General features: G+C 39.4%; 1 protein-coding gene across 2 annotated transcripts in view; it reads right to left on the reverse strand.

Moving 5' to 3' along the window:
* Positions 1-23,154, reverse strand: part of lcor (ligand dependent nuclear receptor corepressor) — a 208,563-nt gene that overhangs the window by 129,065 nt on the left and 56,344 nt on the right. For both annotated transcript variants that reach the window (XM_032563380.1, XM_032563381.1), the window contains exon 2: positions 9,433-9,498. In XM_032563380.1, the coding sequence (XP_032419271.1) occupies positions 9,433-9,498 (66 nt within the window). The remainder of the gene's footprint in view (positions 1-9,432; positions 9,499-23,154) is intronic.

Genomic DNA, 23,154 nt, shown 5'->3' on the forward strand with positions numbered 1-23,154 from the left:
CTCAAGGCTTTGAGGAAAGTCTGTGCAAAGCCTGATACATCAGACCCCAGAGAAGCACTACTCTGGCCAAGATGGATGCTATCGGCATGAAGCGCCGGCCTACAGACCCGGAGTTGCTGGATGTTACATCGGAATCAGACAGCTCTACTGACACTGACGACGACTCGGAAACCTCTAACAAACCTTTGCTACGGAAGACGACTACGATAACCGGAAAATCCCTATGCCTGAAAGGGCTGCCAACGCTCCTTGCCCTGCTGTTTGCTGCTGCTGTTCTTGCTACTATCTTCTACTTCATCGGAGTTGGACCGTGGTATCTTACGCATACAAGAGTCACCTACGGACATTCCAAGTACGCTAACTTCAATTGTTGGAACACAAACACCACGGCTATTTTTGTACCATGGGACAACGAAACTTCTGTCCAGAATCGAACCGGACTGTTCGCCAAAGACAACGGTAAAAAGTACGTGGAACGCCGAGCTTTCGGATTGAACGACTCCACTCTGGACGACCTTCTGAATCGCACCTGGGAGATCTACAACTATGACTTCCTCGACACCGGAGTGCTCTGCTGGATACGGGTTCTGCAAAACAAAGAGCGACGGACCGTCAGATGCAACTGGATTCACCCGGACCGAGGTATGCCAGAATGGCATTGCAACATGGCCTGTAGGTCGCTGCTACTGTTGCCAAATCAAGGGTACTGGGATACAGAGGTAGTATACCCAGCCCCACACAGGTCCTCAGGCTGTCGAGCCTGGCTTCCCCGAGAGGAGTTTTGGGGAGATTATCACCTGAACTGCAGGGTGGATGACACCATCCCAACAGCACCGCCAGGGAACTGGACCTTTCGAAATGCATCCCGACGTACTGTTCCAGTTAACACAATGACGCCGCCTACACCTGATACTTTGACTAACATGACGGCTTTTCTGATCAGACAAGGACCTAGACGGTTTATATATCAAGCCGACCAACAGCACTGTTATAGACACCACTTTAGTTGGTTAAATCCTTGCCTCTGGAACAAGTTTGTGAGATGTGCGGGACAGAACTATATGGTTTCAGCCATAGAAGAATACTGGGCTGATTTGTGGCACTCTACACGCCCACTCCGTACAGAAATTGAAACCTGGCTGAACAACACATTCCCATGGACATACATAGCCAAAGACCAAACGTTCTTTATGGGAGATTTCCCAGAGGGGACAGTGCGCTCTCTTACTGGGTTAGATGAGCTACACATTGCCAATTTGCGTACACAACTCCTTCCAACTCCTGATGATCTTCTGAGCGCTCCTAAAACGGACTTTGCAAAAATAGACAAGTGTGTCGCAAAAAGAATTTTTGAGAGCCTAAATGACACCTGCTGGAAGAAAACCCTCTCATCGCCACGGTGCGACCTCTGGCAGGTCGGCAACGCTTTGCACTCTACCTGGAGGTATAACTGCCCTGATCCTGATAAAGCTCCTACGGCTAAATGGGCCCTACGAGCTTGGTACGAGGATTACTATCGAAAGTGGGACTACGAGTGGTGGGGCCTCCAACAACATGAGTTTGAAGCCTGGGTAACACCATGCCTTACAGAATCAACAAACTATTGGGTTAAGTACCAGTACATTGCTACAGTCTATTCTAAGGAACGCATGATTTGGCCTGGGATTTTTTGGAGACCTGACAGTTACGTCAGCCCGAGACCCTGGCGCATGACTTGTAAAAACAACACAAGACATGTCCTTGAATGTGTAATAGGTTTAGCCAGAAGACCCTGCCAACAGCTTCGAGGCTGGGAAAGCTACTGCAAAGACCACTATGCAGATGAGTATGACACTCACTCTTCCGAAGTCACTTGGCGAAAATTCAATGGAACATGGAGAAGGGCAATAGTGAGCGGAGGGACGTGCACCGATGCGATTCTAGGATATCATCTCCAAAAGCGCAAGAACATCCTTGGCCTTCCCGTTCCGTTCATCCCAAATCCCCTTATAGCCATCGCAGAAGGACATGCTTTCCGTAAAAGTCTGTGTGATGGCCACATAGATTCAGGATTTGACTGGGTAGGACCTAACCTTTTGTATTCCAATCTCACCTGCTCAAACACTACAGAGAACTGGCAAAAATGTGGCGAAGGCCCTGAGCAACATGATTGTTACTGGTACGAGACTATGGGGGCAACATTGGTGGCCGCCATTTCTGAGGTTGCGGAAGAAGTTGCTCATGTGGTGGAAGAGGGACTCAACATTGTTGAACAATGGTTGATGAGTGCTTTGAGTCTGCTGTGGCCATACCTCTTGGGCCTCCTGGGCGTCGCTGTAGCATTGATCATCGGTAAAATCGTCCTGGAGGCGTGGCTAAAAGCATTGTGTCGTTGTAAAAAGAGGAACTACCAGCCCCTCCCCCCGAAGGAGGAGCCTACTTCTGCATAAGAGAGAGCTGCCGTGCGCCTGCGAGCCATTCAACCTTCACCGCAGCTGCCGAGAGGACCTGATCCAGAGCAACCATCATCGGACATCATGGACACCAACACCAACTCTTCGACTAACTCTTCAACCAACTCGTCGAATCCTAACTCACTTTTTGCACCAATTCAAGTGAGTACCCTTGAGCATTTAGGGATTACCCTGGCCTGGGTAGTCTTCTGCCACACCGGTCCTTGGCCTAAGGAACACCCTATGAGGATCTTTGTCGCGCTACAAGGATATGCCAAGCTGATCCTCCGTCCCGTCGTTCTCCACAAATGGGGGTTGGCTTCATCCCTTTTTGCTTGTTACTTGATGGGCCGTACCCGCATTAATTGGCGCAGGGGCGTTGTGGTTTGTCTATGGCTCATCACCGACACCATAGCCCTGACACTGGAATTGGTCATTGGGGGCACACAAGCTACCCGAGCCGCCCCATTTAAGATCCTCACAGCTATTCTAGAAGGGCTATTCGCAGTATCTATCCTCATCTATTTAGCGCGCCAGGCCTTGTCTATCAAGGGTCGGGGACGGCGAATTTGGATGCAAAAGTGGATAATTCTGGCTCTTTGGGCAACGGTTTGGGGGATCCTGGTGGTCCTCTACTGGCTCCGTGAGACCTCGGATCTAGCCATTGTTGTATGGCTGATGACCTACGCGGCAATATTCCATGATTCAGCTCATGTCTATGATCGAGGTGAACCCGCTCCGGATCATGACATCCCGGCTCCTGTGATTAATTCACCTTGGCTCGCAAAATACGCCGGCTCACGGGCTTAAACCAGCCTACTCTCTCAGCTTTCGCTTTTGCATTTTCGTCGTTGTAAGTACATGTAGTTAATCAATAACCACTAATCATGAAGTTACCTGGGTTACTGTTTCTCCTCAGGCATCGACCTGCTGTGTGGGGTGTGGAATAACTGCGGAATCTTATGGATTCATTTGGGTTGCATCGTCTTCCCGCTGGTGTCACAAATGCGTGAACGCCAATTTTACCAATGTAACGGCAATCCTCTGCGCCACAGGGCTGGAGGATTTGCCCTACATAGCGGATTCCACCTCTAGATCCCTGGAACGGGTGCACAAAATCGTGTGGACCTCTGCGTTTGGCCTAGACGACGACGACTTCCCAACATCTCCGTTGTATACGGGACTACGGCTGCCCGTGATTCACAAGTTATGGGAACACCAAATTACTCGGCAATGCCTCCCAACTTTACATCTGTTGGACGGCCGACTTGTGGCGGTGGGCGACTACCTTCCGCCTACACGTCCCGGGTCTCCAGATTTGTTTATCGACGTCGGATGCCAAACCAGCAGTGCGACTAACGACAGAGGTACCCAAACTGAGAACCTCAGTTCATCTCCCCAAGCATGCCAGACTGAGGACATCCTTTCCCCTTCATCTCCATCACCAAGTGATATGGATTTCCAGGATCTGCTGGCAGAATTGGAAGGCTACTGCAACAACCCGTCCGCGCTGCCAGACTTTGGCATGGACTTGCCTTCGCCTCTGCAGCCTCCGCTGGAGCGTTCCACCCTTTCCGTCTCAGGTGAAACTACCCTTGACAATGATTTGGGTGCAGAACACTGGCTTTCTCCGCCATCCAATCTGTCGGAGTATGAGGTTGTGGATTCCTGGACACCTTCATCGTCTCCGGTTACCTGCTATGAGCGGGACATCCTCACTGCCACTTGTGGTGATGGACTTGATCTCTTTTGACTTTGGACTCTGTGTTTTCTGCGCAGCACCGTCCGATCTCATGGAGGGGGTGTCAAGAAAACTGGCATAAGGGTATGAGATCTTTCCAGGCACACGCAGAAAAAGATGCATAATGGCTTGGAGGAAATAAAGTAATCCTGTAGTTTGATTAAAAGTTAATTAAGTTGACTAAGTCTGAATAACATGAATATAAGTAATCACTCAATAACTTTCTGCAAAGCATCTCTGATTAATGATCTGTAATGATTTAAATATGTAATGATTATGTTAATGATTAACAACAAGGAAAAGATGTGATTTATTGTCAATGAATATGAAGTTATAATCATCTGAAATCAATTTAACAACAAGTTGAATGTGTTTACTGAGTTTTAATAGATAAAGTGAGTTATAGAATATAGCGAAGACGAATGTGCAGTACAGCCCTGAAAACAGGAAATGCCGCAAGCAGTTCTGAACAGATGGCCAAGGCGCACAGGAAGAAAGGAGAAGGACGGGAAATTCCACTGTGGTCAGCAAGCGGGTTGAGAAATGGGGGGGGACTTTTTCATGAGACACAGCGGCCGTGAAGGAAGTCACGTAGGCCAAACCTTCCCATACACACACATGGTGAGGAGAGGCATAAAAAGGGGCTGAAAAGAGGAACCAGCTGTTCCCAGTCCGGCGGCGCAGAAGGAGAGACAACTTGCAGAAGCAGCTACGGACCGCACTTCAGAACCACGGGGAAGCTCGGACTTCACACCGCTACGAAAAGGACTGGGTCCCATCGCCCCATCTCTGGTTCTTCATTCGGCCGTTGGTCTCGTCTCAACCCAGCACTTTCAACCTCTGCAACAAGACTTGGAGGAAGGACAAAGGTCCCTCAGGGATGAAGAACTGAGTTTTGCAAAAGGATTTGGACCCGTTCTGCTTTGTCTCCTTTCTAAGGAGGATTCTTCCACACAAGGCAAAGACCTCAACCAAGAATGCTAGAAATTCCTGTTGCCAAAAGATCCACCATCGTCTGGGTATGAGTTGAATCTGCTCCTTGAAATTCCATTTCAGAACGTGCGACTTATCTCTTAGGGAAAGAAGACAGGGTAGTAGGATTGTACATGTAAATTTTATTACACTGTTTTTGAATTATATACGATTGATTATTGATTTGTATGTCGCATATCCCTGCTTAAGCTTGCTCAATAAATTTATACTATAAAATTCTAACGAGGTTGGTGGACATTGGAATTAATAGAGTCATATAATCTTTGTCCAGTTCTTTTAATTAAGGTAAAACTAATGTACATGATTCCAGTAAATAGGAGGCTTCATAATTTCCTTCGGTGAGAGTAAATAATGACCCTGGGACTTACCTCTAAGTCACTAAACATAATCTAGCCGGTTCCAAGTGCAAGTTATGATTTAGAAAGTGGGCTACCGTTAACAGAAGTGGTTATTGGAATTATGCAGCTGCGAGGGCTACTCAGCTGATTGTTTCTTAACTGTAAAGGGTCATAACTTCTGGATTGGAGGTAGTTAGAGCTAGACGAGTCACTTTCGCTACCAGTTTAAATAGATTATCTCTTATAGAGTACTCTTAGGGTAATACCCAGGACTCAGAGATTTTCCGGACCTGTTAGACGGAGAACTGGTCAGTAGGCAGCCCTGGGGAGTAGTGAGGAGTGGGCGGGGCTGACTATTGCAGGATAACCTACAGTCTTCATTTCTCGAATTTATGATGCATTTCACTAACCTAGCACCTTCTAATACTAGACCGCTAACGCATGACATGTTGCAAACACGCAACAACGGAGCCAAAAATGCTCTGTTTAGTAACAAAACATGTGAAGACATGTGAAGAAAGCAGGACTGACGAGTGAAGAAAAGCAGTGTGACAGGAGGACAAAACGAGGAGCTTACTCAGCTCTACAGAGACAAAAACAGAAAAAAAACTGAGTAACACATGAGAGAAATCAATACTCAGTCACTACATCCTGTGAGCATCGAGTACGTGTTGGATCAAGAGTTCATTTCTCTAAGCAGTCACCCTTTCCAGCGCCTAAAAAACAAGCTGATGATATGATGAAAATGTGTCACCAGGCTGCCGGATGGCATAAAACACTTGTTGTGAAGTGGAACCTATCACATGAGTGTGACTCTGGCTCCATCACATGACGGCGGTGGATTACACAGCCCATGGAAACGTAAAAAATTCTGCTAATTGATTTTCATGCTGCAAAGAACAATGACCGCCTGCCGTCTTTGAAGAATGCGTCGATCATGAGGGAATACGGTTCAAATGATTAGGAGCTGAAGAAGAAATTAACAGCAGGCTGAAAATGCTACACTACTGTCCTATTTTACTTTCTACAGAGCCTCTTTCACCTTCAAGAACACCAGGAAGAGATGATATACTAATCTACCCGCTCCTACATTACAAACCTTCACTTCCTTTAAAAAAGGTAGGATACTATGATGTTTCTGACTTCTACACAAAAGTCAGAAAATTTATTTATTTTTTTACCCCTCCAGGGGGTGTTTTTTGTGGGCTCGAGTATCCCTTATATGACAGTAGGCTGACAGGAAACTGGGAAGACATGCGGCAAATATCGTCGGGTCCGGGAGTCGAACCCGCGACGGCCACGTCGAGGACTCAAGGCCTCCAGATATGGGTCGCGCTAACCACTACGCCACCACGGCAAGCCCAAAGTCAGAAATTTTTTTATAAAAACCCTGAACCTGGAAAGTCAGAGGTTCTTCACCAACATGTAAAATCCAATATGGCTGCCTTGAGATGCAACAGTAAACTATTTGTCTGCAGTCCTAATAGTTTGTATCTTATTAAATAAGTGAAAAACACAGGAATAGATAACAATTCATATACATGTTCCTTCATTGACCTTCTGGTCACTGGGAACAACCATTAGGAAAAACACACTGGTTTTCTGAATTGCAAATGGGAAACTTCATTGATATATCAGCTGTTGCTAATGTCTGACTGGTATAAAATTTTTAAAAATCTAATGTTTTTTTGTTTTTTTTTCTCTCCAATGCAAAGCAGGTCTGGCTTTTCCATACTTTTTGTTGTGGGAGTTGATACTAAGGAAAGAAAACTTCCTCTTTCTTTGTAGGTAAACTACAAAATGATTGCCCATCAAATTTAAAATGATGAATTTGTATTCAGTAAAATGATCTGAGTTTATTGCACTGCACCATTAAACCACCAGAGGGCGAGACGTTTCCGTTTTTTTCCTGCCAATAGCAAACTTCTCAATAAGGATGCAGATTCACTTGCTCACTTCCGATACTGACATCTAAGGTTTAGTATCGGCTGATACCGATCTGATCTAGAAAAACATTGCTGAATTGGCCTAAAATGTTTCTTTTTAAAACACAGACATACAGTATTTGTAATGAATTACAAATGTATTTGATAACTGTGCCAGTACAGCAAACTTAAAAACACCAATCGCTTCACAAGCTCCAACAAACATGTAAAAACAACTTTTAATTTGTTAGGAATAAAACAGCCAATATAAAATAAATAATAAAAAACTGAAACTGATTAAAACAATAGGTTGACTACCAAATAAATAGCAACAAACCTTCATTCAATTGATTGAAAAAGAGCAATTAGGGATACTGAATATAATGTAAAATAAATAAAGTATAATGTCGCTCAGAGAACAAAGCTTAGAATTAGACTAAATAGATCTCCCTTTATGGATCACAGACACCAAGTCTAGAATTTTTTTCAATATCGGGGCCGATACAGATATCAATATTGGATCGGTGTATCTTTATTTTTCACCTGGATGGGACTTTATTATCACAATATTCATAAAGTTTCAACAACTGTGAAGCACAGTGCAATCTAACACACAGCCAGTGTGTTTAAGTTTAATCGTGTGTAATTTAAAACATGTTCTAATATACAGCAGACATGTCTGTTTTTTCCAGTCAGTTTCTCTCGGCTCTCTGTGAAACATTCAGATAATTTACCCGCCGCTTCCTCTTTGTTCTGTCTTTCAGCTCTGTCAGTGGCGGTGATGAAAAGGTCACAGGTGAGCTCAGCTAGAACCCTGCAGTTGTGCCACTTACAATATCCCTGGGAAGGCACCAATTAGCTACAGCCCCACTGCTAGCTTGACCCCTCACTCTCACCATTGTCCCTGTATTCATGCTCGCGCGCCGCAAGTTTGCCACCCTAAAGAAAATATTGACGGTGTTTACAGGAGGCTTCACACTCGTGCGGTCCTGGTCAATAGTCAGCTGGTGTGAATGCACCTAATCAGCTTGGCGTTGCAGCTACTTGTTTTTTGTGAACGTGGAGCGCTTTGTTTGAGGTGATGGGCTTCTCCGCAGGTCATTAAACAGCTCAGATCTGGACGGACCTGGGAATGTAGTTCTGTGTTCATTAAAAAAAGAATACCAGACAGAGTCAGTATGCATGTATTCATTTTGTTGAAGTCAGCGTCTCCTAGTTTGGTTTCCATATGTAGCTTTTATGCTAGTGTGTGCGCATGGTGGTGTGAAAAATGTACGTCTGAGCTGTGACTGAGAATGTGTCAGCTTTACTAGAGTTTGGGCATGTGTGGAAGTGTAATGCATGAGTGAAAATGACGTGCCCAAAATATTCTAAAAATGCCTTAAGTTGGTGGGGGAGGGGTCACATGACTGTGGGCCGCCATGTTGACCTTGTTTCTGGGAGAGACAGAAATTCAGAGAGAGGAAGCTGGGTGCTTAGTGGTGCAAATCAAATATGAATTTGATTTGCACCAGCACTCAGGGCAGGAAGACGCTTGGTTTGGAGGTTTTGGCTGACTAAATAACACATACTGAAGCTTCCCCCATCACTAATGGACTTTATATGCATGCAAAATCCCCAAAAAAGCACAAAAAAAGGGCAAAGTAAAAAGCAAGGCTTTATCTGTGGAAACTTTACTTCAGAAAACGGGTGCTACTTCTAGCCTAGTGGGTAAAATTAGAGATTATTTCTGATCATGCATTTTGCAATACTTTGATGATGGGCTGATTACAATTTTCCTTTAAAAATGAAACAAAACAAACAAAAAACTTTTTCCAGTAAATGTAAATATCTCAATGGTAAAATATTCATAATGAAATAAATTAATGTTCCTAAAAGAGTTTAAAGATACAGGTTTTCATTGATGTGATTTAACTATCAAACCTTTTATGTTCTTGAAATTGAATATATGATTTGTAAAAGCATGTTGTGTTTTTGCCTGTTGGTGTTTAGTGCGCGTTTACCTTGAAAAAAAGTGATGTCCTTGACTAGTCCCGGCCCAAACAAGCCCTCTAAGATGCTTTCAAAGCCTGTGACAGAAAGAGGAGATGAGACGTCAATGTCTGCTCGTAGATTATTTATCAAAACAACAAATAAGGTGAAGTGAAAAAAATACCTGAGTAAATACAAAATGCAGTAACAAAATGAATATGATTAATTTATTAGAAGGAAAAAGAGATGCAAACCAACCCGTCAAACGTCATCCATCATTTACTGTTAGCAGGTTTTTAAAGTGAAATATTTTGTTGTTCCGCATTTTTAACAGGAAGATTTTCTTTCAAGATTATTAATTAAGATTCTTAGATTTGCACATAATGTTTGTGTTTTTAAAAAAAACGTGAGGGGGAAACACTTTTTAACGTCTTGTAAAATTAGTGCTAATCAAACCACAACAGTTTGTTTAATTTGTGTACTTAAGTATTTTTATTTCCATTTGGTATCTTATTTCAGGCTGTTTTTTGTTACCCAATTATTTATCTATTTTGTATTAAACATATTGTGTGACTTTATATATGAATATTTTTTAATGTGGTGACTTTATAAAGTAAAAGAATAAAAAATCTCCCCCGCCACCAAAACAAAAAAAGAAAGAAGGAAAAAGCAGAAAATGCAGAATATCGTCTGCCATATTCTTATCATGGTATTTAAAAAATATATCACGATATAATGTTTTGGGGCGGAATATCGTCCACCCCTACTGCGATCAGAATATTGCAATCAGTGGAAATGAGTCGTTTACATCACAGCGTGGGGAACCACATCAGACAGTCCCAATTAAAAGTAGTCTGGACTTAAATTAGGCCAATTCAAAACAAAACTTTGGCCAGACATTATAGCCAGGAACTAAAAGAGAGCAGAATGCATCGTCTGTAACGTACAGCAAATCTTCCAGAGCAGCACGAAACCGTCACGTCTGACAGATGGGGGTATGGTGTCCTTTTTTAAATTAATGTTTTAGCTTTTACAGCAGATGTAATGGGATGCAAACCACTTTTCACCAGGTTCATCACTGTTTCATATTTGTTTTTCATCTATTCCTCAAGTTCAAGTAACATACTGTACTTCATACTGAAAACTGATTCTGTTTTGATTTCTTCATTTCATAGGCGAGTCAATAATCAGACAAGTCATATTAAACTAAACTAAGGAGTTAATTACAGTTAATTCAGGACTTAAAAAGAAGAATTATCACTTTTTTTCTACACAGGACTAAATTGCTTTTATCCTTTAATAAATTAAAGAATCTGCATTTTGTGTTTCCTTATGTTTTCTGATATAAAAATGTAGATTGAAATATAAAAGTACAAGAAGGAAAAACAACCAATCTGTCAGGAGGCAGACACTTCTTCACTTTTTCACTGCACTTGATGTGATTTTTTCTCTACATACTAAACATCTAAACAAAATCATCAAATACAAACAAAACATATTAAACTAATAAAATCAGATTGAAATAAAAAGTACATACAAATCAAACAGAATCAAGTTTTTTTCACACAAAACTGTGAACATTTATTGTGAACACACACACACAATAAGCACAAAAACCCAAACACAGTCGAGAAGAAACACACAAACACACATGTTGTTATCTTTCTTCCAGCTCTTAAAGCAAATGAGCGCTGTACCTCTAATACACCAAGCTAATGTCACTCACTTTTTATTAACTGTAAATACCCTCAGTCTACTGTTGCTTGGCAACAGCATACAGAGAAATATAAATACATATTGTAATTTTCAACCTGAGCCCTCCCCCCGCTTTCCTCTCCACCCCCACCATATCCTCCCTCCTTTAAATGGAAATGGAGGCAGACAGAAGAGGAGCGGAGACAAAGGCTGTGTACATGTGTGCGTAAACGTGTGTGCATTTTAAGCAGGGAACAGAAAGGTTAACGGGGCACACACACACACACAGATAAGTTACACATAGTTCAAGTGCAGCTGCTTCTGAGTGCGAAAGGTGAACGCCTGAGGCCGTTCCACCAAGAAACCAATGCCTGCATAAAAAATTTATTTTTCACTTATAAAATTGTTACAGTTCATGACAACAAACACACTTAAAGCTCAGCTGCTGAAGTAGCAGCGCTAATGGCGAGCAAAAGGGAGGTTGACACAAACTCAACGACTGCTTTTCTATTGGTTTCAACTGGTTAAAGGGAAATCCACTGTAAAGGTAATCTGTTTTAGTTTGATTTAAAAAACTGTTAAATCTTATCAGATCAATTATGATCAGCTGGACATAAGCTAACGTTAAGGGAAAATTACCAAACATCTACTTGTATTTAAACTGCGATTCTATAGAAAGTGCCGTCTCTTTGTTCATATGGAGCAAACACTATAGATCTGCTCCTCCCCCATATGTTACCATAAGCTGTCAATCAGATAGGTATGATGCCACAAACTGCTTAAATTTACACCCCTCATAAAACATTGAGTAGTTTAGATTTTATTAAAGGGAAGTCCCAGTGAAATACATAATGTAGTTTATATTTTTTAGTATTTTCACGTCCTGTCATGGCATTTCATATGAACCAGCTGGTTGCATGCATGGTCTCTGCAAAGCCGCCCTGGAGATGTTATCCTGATTGCTTGATTGGTTTTATTAAATCACAGTTGCATCTGGCATCAAAACAGAAAGGAAGCATTAATAAAATATGAAGTTGTGTTTGTATGACCTTCAACCTTTTAGATTATTTATATTGAATGTATACGTGTGTGTGTGTGGGTGTGTGTGGGGGGGTATGCGTGTGTGTGTGTCTGCGCGTCCCTGTCTGTGTGGACTTGGTGTTATTTTGACACCTGGAATTGTAAAGGTGCTACAGACCTAGCCGCAATCAACTCCCAGAGTATCAAGGGGCTGCTAGCATTAGCTTCTGGGGGCAACAGGGAGACAAACACCAGGGACCCCCAGTCATTAAGACAGAGAAGCACAATGAGAGGTGCAGGGTGTCCACATCAGCCCCCCGCAGCAGAACCACCGAGCAGTGGGAAGAAGGTACCCACCAAGCACCTCAAACCAGAAGGCCAGGCATAGAGCTGGACTATAAATCACAACAACATATATACTGTGATATACATGGTATCAATATCAATAGAAAATATGTCCGATAGAATTTTCAGTAATTACACTGACCTGAAATCCAGAAAGCAAAGCATTCTGGGAGATGTAGGCAGAGAAAAGGCTTCCAGTACAGCAAAGTTGGTGGCATTAAGGTATTTTTATTTCTTTATTCTCTTTACATGTCATTGTAATCGCTAAAGTAGTATACAATTTAAAGAGAATCACAAGAAATAAAGATTAAAAACGGTTTAACAACATTTTCCAAACTGGGGAAAAAAAATCTGCACAGTAATCAAACATAAGGAAAGAGAGTAATAAATTGTTCCCCATGAACACACGAGATATAGTCTTCTACAGTTTGATAACATCTTTAGTTAATCTTATAGAAGATGTGATTATTGTAAAAGTAATTTTTATTTTTTTTGTCCATGATGAATCCACCACAGGGTGCATTGACGGTAGCTACTAGCTAACAGTCCTGTGAGTCCAATGCACAATTTTCTATTTATAATCTTTGAGCTAAATTAGGACAATTATCATTCATTAATAGAATTAAAACATTGTCTAGAAAAATAGGTTCTCTTATAACAGCTAGTATTTTAATTCATATAAATAAACATGTTACACTTTGTCGAGATCGTGCTACCGGAGCAAATCGTGTGACAGCAACTCACTTACTCACTCTTTGGTTACCTAGCAACTCACTCACTCTTTGGTTACCAAGCAACAACCTGCTGAGTAACCTCCACAGGTGCAGTTTCATCTTTCACCACTGTCCCTCATAACTGCTTAAAAATGATAAAACAAAACAAACCACAGTCTGAAAACTGTGGATAAAACAGGAAAGGCCACGTAACCATTAGCAGTATTTCAGATATCTAAAACAAAAACTAATTAATAATTATTGATATTGACCCATATGAAACACTTATCGTGATATACACTGCTCAAAAAAAATAAAGGGAACACTTAAACAGGTGTTTAACACTTGAAGTGTTCCCTTTATTTTTTTGAGCAGTATATTTTTCAGCCATATGTTCCAGCTCTATAGGCTCAATATGTAGGAATCCACCATGCCACGACACGACCCAATTACCCACACAAACACTAAAAGCAATGGTTCCCATGTTCAATGTTTGCCACTATATTTGCGACAAATGGTAAAAGATAGTACTCCGTTGTACTAGCCAGGCGTACCTATAAGAGTGTTCTTAAACATCATAAGAAAATCTTTTTGCTTTGCTTAAGAATAAAGGAAAATATAAAAGCAAGAAAGCATCTTGATTTCCATTTAAAGGAATGACATATGCAAAAAAAGTACTTATTTTTGGCTTAATGTTGATATAGAAACAAATTTAGAAGCCCAATGATTATATTTTTGATAAACATGTTCCAGAGTGATAAAATCTAGTAATAACTCTGACAGAAAACATTGTGCTTTAGCCACAAGCATTGAATCTTTTTTCTGTTTTTGGTTAGTTTTCATGCCAGTATTACGGCGCCACTTACAGGTTACCATGACACCGCTTTCTGTCTTTTTTCGACATTTCTGGAAATAATGTTTCTTTAAAGATGACAAATCAAAAGATTTTTATGCAGACTTATGGACTGATTTCAGTCAGAATCAAAAGAAAACACACACACGCCCAATGTTTGTTCCTTCCCTCCATATGCTGCATAATGTGGTCAAATCCATCCATGTATTTATGGCAGATTTCCCCCAGACCTGCTCATGCAAGATTCATTTTAAAAACAAAGCTAGCTTTGATAAAAAGCAATCTGAAACTTCAAAGACTTTTCTAAGGCCTCCAATTTTTTCCTACTTCCCAGATCCACAGATTTACTATTCTTCTTCTTTCATGTCAGATGCTACAAGTGGAGTTTTGGGGTATCATTATGCTCTGAATGTCGAAGCTAAGTAGCCCAGTGCTATTTGGCTGACAATTTCTAAAAAGTGACGAGCTGTTTTTTCCCCAGCACTAGTTCCAGTGGAGTAAAGGAGTCCTTCACTACTAAAGCGCTGCAATTGGACAAGTGAGATCAGGAGATGTGATTGGACGGATGAGATAACAAAATGATGACAAAGTCTCTCGAAGCCGGAGGCAAAAAGCTTAGGAAATGTAGGTCAGTCAGTGAACACGCCCTGGGTCCAAATGCATTTACACTTGAGATGGGAAGAGGGGACCACACACACATCAGCGTTCCAGTGCAAAAACGCAGGAAAATTTGGACTTTTTCATTCCTTCATACACATTCTTTCTACACACGGAAAGCTGAGTCACCTCTGCACAAACGAAAGGATTCACACACAGAAAAATACATTAAAAACAGAATACGAAAACAGTCATGGGTGTAATCACATGACAGCGAGCTAATCCACGTGCAGCTGAAAGGACAATGTCAGAACATGTGAACATAAATGGCTTCAGCTTCTACTAACTGTCAATCTAATGCTCGTTACGAATCATTGTTTTAAGTCAGTGATTCGTCATTAATGACGAATGATGAATTCGTCATTATTCATGAAAAAGTATTCGTTTCATTGGCAGGTTATTTCATTTTCTTATACAAAAATATTTTCATGTTTTTAGTCAAATAATCTGCCAATGGAAGCACTTTTTGATCAATATTAAGGAATTATTGACTTAAAACAAGTTCCTATATCTTTCTGAAAGTTACTTGTAAGTTAATTTTCTCTTATTTCAAGAGAAATTCTCTGGAAATGTGTACAAACATATTTCCAGTAGAAACTAAAACTAGTTTAGTAAAAACTAAACTAAAAATACTTGATAAGATTTTGTGCTTTTGCAGTGTAGATGCAGCGCTTCAGTGAGAACTTGGCTTCAGGTGCTGCTCTGCTCTGAAACATTTGATGGCCGAAAGAAATAATACTGATAAAGACTAATTAGATTAAACTGATTTAGAGCCTAACAAGGAAAATCTAATTCAGAAGAGGCTTTTTAAATACAAACAGTTGCAGGCATGTCAAGAAACAACACTCCAGTTTCTTACAAAAAGAAAGCAAGAAAGAAAGAAAGAAGCAGGAACATTTGGGAAAAGATGCGTAAAGCAAAGAAAAGTCAAACAGAAACATTACGAGTAAATATTTCCACATGAATAAAAAATAAATGCTTTATATCAGCCTAGTGATAATCAGATCATTACCTGATTGTTAAGATTATAACAAAACCTCATTGGATGAGATGGATTGATATTAAAACAATCAAAATGAAGACGGGTCACATAGGGCCGCCAAGGTGCTGTCAGGAGCGAAGCAGACGCCAGAAGGAGCTTCCACAGCGAGCGATTATTATGAATCCCAGAAATAAAGATAAGTGGCTGAAGCTTGGCGCCCAGCTCTAAGTATGTTACAGACTATTGAGTGGCGAACAAAATATGAAGCACTTTGAGAAAATGGCAAAACGTTAAAAAAGAAGAAAAAAAAGATGACGTCAACTGAAACACTATTTCAGTTTTTAAAATTCATCTGGACTGCTTTAACAACTTCTCCAGTCCAGTTTGTATCACTCTAAATCTAAACTTAAACAGAGATTATCTAAAAAAAACACCGAGTTTTAAACATTTCCTTTATTTATGAAAATATAAAAAGTGAAGTTTGATTTAAATTAGAATTAGATAAGTATTAAACAGCAGAATGTATAGACTAATCAAACCAGGACTCGACTGTTCAACACCAATAACAAACTCTTTAAAATATAATTGATAAGTTTTCCACAACCTTTATTATCCAAAGAGGCATTTTTGCACTGAGTCCAGCTACATAAGCTTGGCTTTAAAGTGAAGAAAAACAATAAAAATGTGCAGAAAGAATGTTTGGGATGATGGGTTTTGTGGAAAATTATGCCAAAAAACCCACAGTTTCTAATTTTATGTTTATGAAAATAGATCTAAAACAATATATTATCGATATTTTAATTGCTGTGCTGTTATCTCATGAAAAACAACAACATAAAAACTGAAAACAGAACTACTGAGGTTAAAATGAACAATCACATCTGATGATCTGGTTATCAACACTGGAAACTGGAAACACACTTCCAACTACACATGTTGAAACAATCTCTCCAAAGTATTTGAAACAATGTCTAAATAAGAATATGAGAAAAGAGAGTCAAAAAGAAGAAATCTTTAAAGTGTTTAAAACAACAACATTGATCCTTCATATCCTGGAGTCAGGCTTGTTCCCACTAAGAGTCGAATAATCCAACATGAATGAGAGAATTATCTAACATTTGTTCTTCTACACTGCAAAACCACAAAATCTTACCAAGTATTTTTGGTGTAGTTTACAGTGCAAATATCTTAGTAAACTCGAAATAAGAGAAAAATAACTTACAAATAACTTTTTACTAAGATATAGGAGCATGTTTTAAGTCAACAATTCCTTAATATAATTTTTTAAAAGTACTAACAAGTACCAGTTCCATTGGCAGATTATTTCACTAAAAACATGTGGAAAATATCTTATTATAAGTGAAATAATCTTCCAATGGAATCAGTACTTTTTCATCAATTTAAAACAAGCTCATATTTCTTGCTGAAAAGTTTTTGGTAAGTGAATTTTGCCTTATTTCAAGTGTGCTAAGATATTTGCTCTAGAATAGAGGCTAAAAATACTTGGTAGGATTTTGTGTTTTTGCAGTGTGAGTATACAAGCTTGAGATTTGACATTTTTGTCATTTTTTGGATGTCAGACAGCTGAGGTTTTCTGTGTCTCAGTTTATTCCCTAAACTGGAGGGAATAGTTGATGCAATTTGGTAGTAAATAGATAAAAACAGCTTTGAATTGATTGATATAATAATATTTAATCACACTGTTATCTTAACGGTTCTATTTATGAGACTAGAGGGCCGCATAAAAAGCTATGGTGGGCTGGACTTGGTCCTTGAGTTTGACACCTTTGCATTAGTACATTTAGAGATGGACGGCTAAAGTGTTTAATAAATAAAATAAATAAATAGTATAAGAGTCTGAAGTCAGTGGAGTTGTTTTTTCCTTTCTGCAGCAGTGAGGTTCAATTAGCTGCAGCAATTACCAAAGAGGCCAGAGTGAAAACATTCGTCTATCCGTCCGGCTCTATTCTCTCTAAATCTCTCCCCTTTGACCTCGATTATAACCTCCACACACAGCAAAACACGTAATCCCCTCCAGAGACAATGTGAGACACAATGAGGTGACATGGATTAGGAATGACACGGCGACGGTCCCATGACGAGTCATCAAGCAGAAACGCTAAAACAGAAATTCAAAATTTATCTTTTTCCACAAATGTTCCATCATTGCCGTCATTTGGGGCCTAACACGGTATGCCTAATGCGTTGATAAGAAAGGCATGATCCATCCTTTTTAATGTCTGAGAACATCACTCGGCATGGTCAACAGAATTAGGGCTGCCATTTTGACACACAATCCAAAGGAAGCCCAGAAATATCCTGCAAATATGCACATGATTCCAACAGAAACTTCTAGATCTTCATCATTTCACCGATTGGTTCAGCTTCATGCACTGGTTGTTCATCCCAGCAAAAACTATCGTCACTGACCAACAAAAGCTTCATCCAGCCTTTGTTGGATGGATGAACAAAGGCTGGATGGATGAAAAAAAAACAAAAAAAAAACTACGGCTGTAAACAATGATCCAAAATCAGTCATGTGGACATAGAGGTGGAAATTTATCATATCATTTATTCTCATGATAATATTTTGATTTATCAAGTTGATGTGTAAAACCCCTAAAAGTGTCCATATTATTTTTCTCCATCGTTTCTGTTAAATTAAGATGAAAAAATAATTTGAAAATATGATTAAATGCGCTGAGCTGACTGTGTGCATTTTAGTGATAAAAATCACACTTCTCTTATGTGACTGGTGTCATAAAAAACACATATGGAAATGTTTTCCAGGACAGTATTTATGTTTGTGGGGCTTTGATAGCTGCAGTCACAGCCATACAGCTACTTATAAAAAGAAGCAAATAGTTTCTATCGTCTCTTTTATTGTTCTCACAACAGTACCACAAAATATTATACTAAACTTTTAAGTCCAAGAGGAGATTTCCTGCACTTATATTAGGAAACTGACAACAAACAGCTAGTAAAGTGTATTTAATTTCCCTTTGGGATGAAATTATTTTTTTATTTTAATTTGAATGTTGTTGGTAGCTCTGTCAGCGTGCAGCCAGGTGTTAAATAAGTTCAACATAATCAAAGTTACTCAGTGATCGCAGATCAATGATTCCCTGGTTTACTAATCAAAGCATCATCATCTTAACATGTTAAAGTAACAAAAATAATTATTAAACAGCTAATAACTATCACTGTGTATTGCAACAAGAAAGATCAGAAAGTGTGGATGTTTTTGTTTTTATTTGCATTTGAATTATTAGCAGCTTTTTGCTACTCTCAAGGTTAACATCTGATATTAACGGTTATTAATGCTGGCTGCACTAATCAGGCTTATTGCTGATGTAAAACCAAAATTAGAGCAACAAATTGCATGCTTTGTTTTTAATTCTATAAAACTCTCACAGTTCATTTATGTTTGTTTAAGAGAAATTAAAATCAGCTGAAATTAGTTTTAGCAAGTCAAAGATTCCCAAGAACCAATATTTGGAAAGCAGGCAGTGAATTTCTAATTTGCATTTCACAAATTATTGATTGTCCTTGATTAATATTCAACATTCCTTTGCTGATTCCACTGAGTATCCCTTAAAAAATGACTATAAACCTAGATATTCCACGTTTAGCATCAAAAACTAAAAGTTTTCTTTATAAAATGTTGTTTTTTAAACTGAACCACTGTTTAAAACAAATGTCCAACTTCTCTTCCCTTTTTTTCCAGTGAGTTTTTATTGGGATTTTAGAAAAAAAAAAAAACTACCAGTGAATTTGAACAGCATTTTATCTTGAAATTTCCCTCTCTTCAATAAAACTAGACAGATGGCATATTTGCTTTTCTGACTTTAATGTGAAGAAGTTAAAGGACTTCAAAATCATTGTTCCTGCCTGACTTGCAAACGCAGATATATTAATAGAAGTTATCTGATTCTGTGCAAACTTTCAAAACACAACAGCTGCCACCAGCTGAAGGATCTTGATTTAAAGAAGTAAAAAAACTCTCTGCAAAAGCATAATACCCTCAAGAATACAAATATCCATAAGTACTGCCTCATGTTAGATCAAATAAAGACAATTTTCTACAAATTAGGAAGCAGCTGAAACCTAAAAATAAGATGTGTTAATTTATTTAGTTTACATTTAACAAAAAACATTCACTGCCATTTTATGTTTCCACCTGATTATCTGAAGCGCTGCTCGCCTGGTTAATGCCGCACTGAGTGCAGCAACGATCTAAAACTCTGCTTGACCTTGCATCAGTGCAGCTTTAGTTTATGCAGTTTGTATCTTTATTTATCATGCATGTAGTCTTTTGGATGAAATTTTGTAAAGTGAAAGAAAATCCTCATGGAGATAAAAATGTTAATGTAGGATTAGTGCTGGTTAGGCTAAGCTGACTTTTAGGTTGTTCACTTGGTGACGACTCTAATCCCCAAACACTACATGCTCAGTCATTGCTCACATCAAGCAACATTTTGCATGTTTTCCTTTATTTTTGTCCTCGCCTGTGGAAATGCTTTGGTTTTCCTGGGAAGAAGAAGGGATGTTTTAGAGGCCTTATGAGTACGTAATGTATATTTATTACTTCTAAAGATGCAGAGAGAAACTGGCCAGTAAATGAAATTAATTGTTTTTTAGATTCACTTTTTGTTAACTAAAAAAAAAAATCTGATGTTTCCCCATCAGTGAACGTTCAATAGTAAGCACTAAACACAGCATACCTGGAAGTGGAAGAGGTGTAATGCTGTGGGAGAAGGACTTGAATGTTAACAATTTGAAGTTTAACTGTTTGAAAATGTTCATTTCTTTGGGAAAAATCATTCTTAAAAAATTAGATTTAATTCTGCTCAGTTCTGCTTATTTTGAGCTAATTTCAGAATGAGCTGTTTTAGGGCATCTTGCCACTTCAAATCCAAACAATCTGCTGCTCAACATGCCCCCCCAACTCATCGCTTACACTTGCACATGAAAATTGCTGCAAAAAAATCCGTAATTGTACAACTGTACATGTTTAAAAAGCAGAAGTAGAGCCTGCTGCACAACCAACAACAATGCAGCAAGTCATTTCTGGAAGGTAAGTCAATAGCAAAACACTCGTCTTTTCCAGCAGCCATTGTAAAGAGCATACAGCGGGAAAACCAGCATACCAAACGAGCTGGAGTTCTGCTTGGGTTGCTACGTAACCGGCTGGGCTTCAATGACATTGCTAGGTAACAGGCAGTGCATCTGTGATGTACGGCTCATTTTCAAGTCACCGAAAAACATTAACTTATTTCCCAAAAAAGCTAAGTTTTTTTTTTTTTTAAAGTGCTTGGACTGGTTTCAAACAATAAAAACCCAAATGGATGAACAAAAAGGTGGAAAAATGGGAATTTTGCATAATACTATAAATAACTATTGAACATTCCAGAAAATCCTAGCGAATAAAGGTTCTGTGCCATTTCTATATACTCCTATATTAAAGCGTTTTCAGACAAATCATGTAAAATCATTTTTGGCAGGTTAACAATTTTAGAAAATAATCTGACTGGTTGATCCATCCGATCTCGTCCAAAAACCATAACTGAAGATCCACAAAAGAGACAATCATGTGCATTTGTCATGTTGCTTCAGCTTTCTGGACAGAGAAAATTCAAAGAGGAGGAAGAAGAAAGAGGGGCAACAGTGATTCACAAACATCTCTGCTGGGGGAAGATCAGCTAAAGCCTTTTCTTCCATCTGCAGGAAAACAAACTTCAGTGGAACAGTGGAATAATATCTTTCAGTCAATAACAAATACAGATACAAAAGCTTGTTTAATAAGAGACACGACCACCTCTGGCACATTATTCAGTGTGTGTATATATTCATGTGTGGGTGTGAGTCAAGAAGACAAAAAGAGAAAATGAACTAAAGTAAATATGTGCATGATTGACCAATAGGTATGGCATAAAAGCAGCACACAAATTTAAATGAAACATAACCCAAAATGGCAGATTTATTCTGTGCTGCAGAATCGGGGGGAAAACGTGAAACTCACAGGAAGGTGAGGCAAAATTACACACAAACTGGAAGGTTGGAGCTTTTCTTTCACAAATGTCCTCATGTGAACATGGTCATGGCTCTGAAAATGAAAAGAGAAGAAAGCTCTTTGATTCGCTTACAAATCTACCCTTTGACTGGAAGCATACAGTAAATTTCTTCCTCCTCTCCTGCCATACATACAAATGAACACAGTGTCTATATGCATGACCGAATATGAAAAGCCAACCAACGGCACAGAGCAGATTTGCTTGCCGGTGGTTTGGGTGTGTTTTTAGTGAGGCTGCTCTGAATTGTTCTCCTCGCCACATTTCTAAAGCTAAGCGGACGTCTCTGTGGGAGGAAGGGGAAAAAAAGGAAACATTCCAATTAGCCATCCAACTATCTAATTATTTCATTATGTGCTGGAGAGCAGGAAGGAGGATGGCAATGTGTTTCCTTTCATCCTCCGTGCTCCCGCTTGTGGTGATGACAACTGCAAGTATTTTGTTCTCCCTGTCACCTACAGTAAGTTATTCTGCTGCTTTGAACTACTTATGTGGTTTTTCTTTTCCTCATGCTGATTTCTAACCTCAGTCCCTCACTTTTTGTCAGCGTGATCCTGCGTCTTCAGCCTTTCAGATCGGTAAGGACGCACGAAGAAGAGGACATGCTGGCGAACGACAACAAGAAGCTAATTGAAAAACAATTAAAGGGAGATCGGGGAGTTAGTGGTTGTGCAAACGATGCTTAAGTTGAGGGTGGGGGGCCGACGTTGAGTGGTTAAGGATTAAGAAATAGGAGTGGCAGTGTGTGTATTCTGTTATTTTCACTCAATTACCTTCAGGGTTACAGTGGAAAACAGCCGAGTTTAGCGAGACAGAGGGCACACTGTAAAACATTTGAGGCACATTTAGTTGTGTCTTCTGTCTTCTACTGTCAAATACATTTAGCGAGTTTTAGATTTTGAACCCAAATGTGTGAGTTTGTGAAAGATAAACTTACAGTATTAAGTTGTGTTAACTTTTTATTAATTTTTTCAAAGCTCCAAGAGTTGAATAAAGTAGAGTTTGTAGGTTAGATTGATAAAGAAGTACTTGGTCCACTGGCGGATTATTTCACTAAAACATGGGAAAAATATCTTGTTATAAGTGAAATAATCTGCCAATAAAACTAGTACTTTTTCATCAATATTAACTCGTTAACCATCACCCCCTAAAACACCAAAAACGGCTGAAAAGGTATACTCAAATTAAATCAACTGCTGTTCTTGAACAATTTGGAGTACATGCAAAAGCTTGGTCTTTTTATGAAGATGACAAGCTAAATTTTCTATTTTTGCAGTCAAAACTTCTTTAACTGTAAGTAGCTTGTAGCTATTACGTTTGTAACACAAACTTTTTTTAAAATTTTGCTTCACCCAAATTTTTCATTTTTATTTCTCGTAAATGCACATTGAGTGTTGAATGTATGGACTGGAAAATAC

This window comes from Xiphophorus hellerii, chromosome 5, assembly GCF_003331165.1.
Source record: "Xiphophorus hellerii strain 12219 chromosome 5, Xiphophorus_hellerii-4.1, whole genome shotgun sequence".
Classification (NCBI taxonomy): Eukaryota; Metazoa; Chordata; class Actinopteri; order Cyprinodontiformes; family Poeciliidae; genus Xiphophorus; species Xiphophorus hellerii.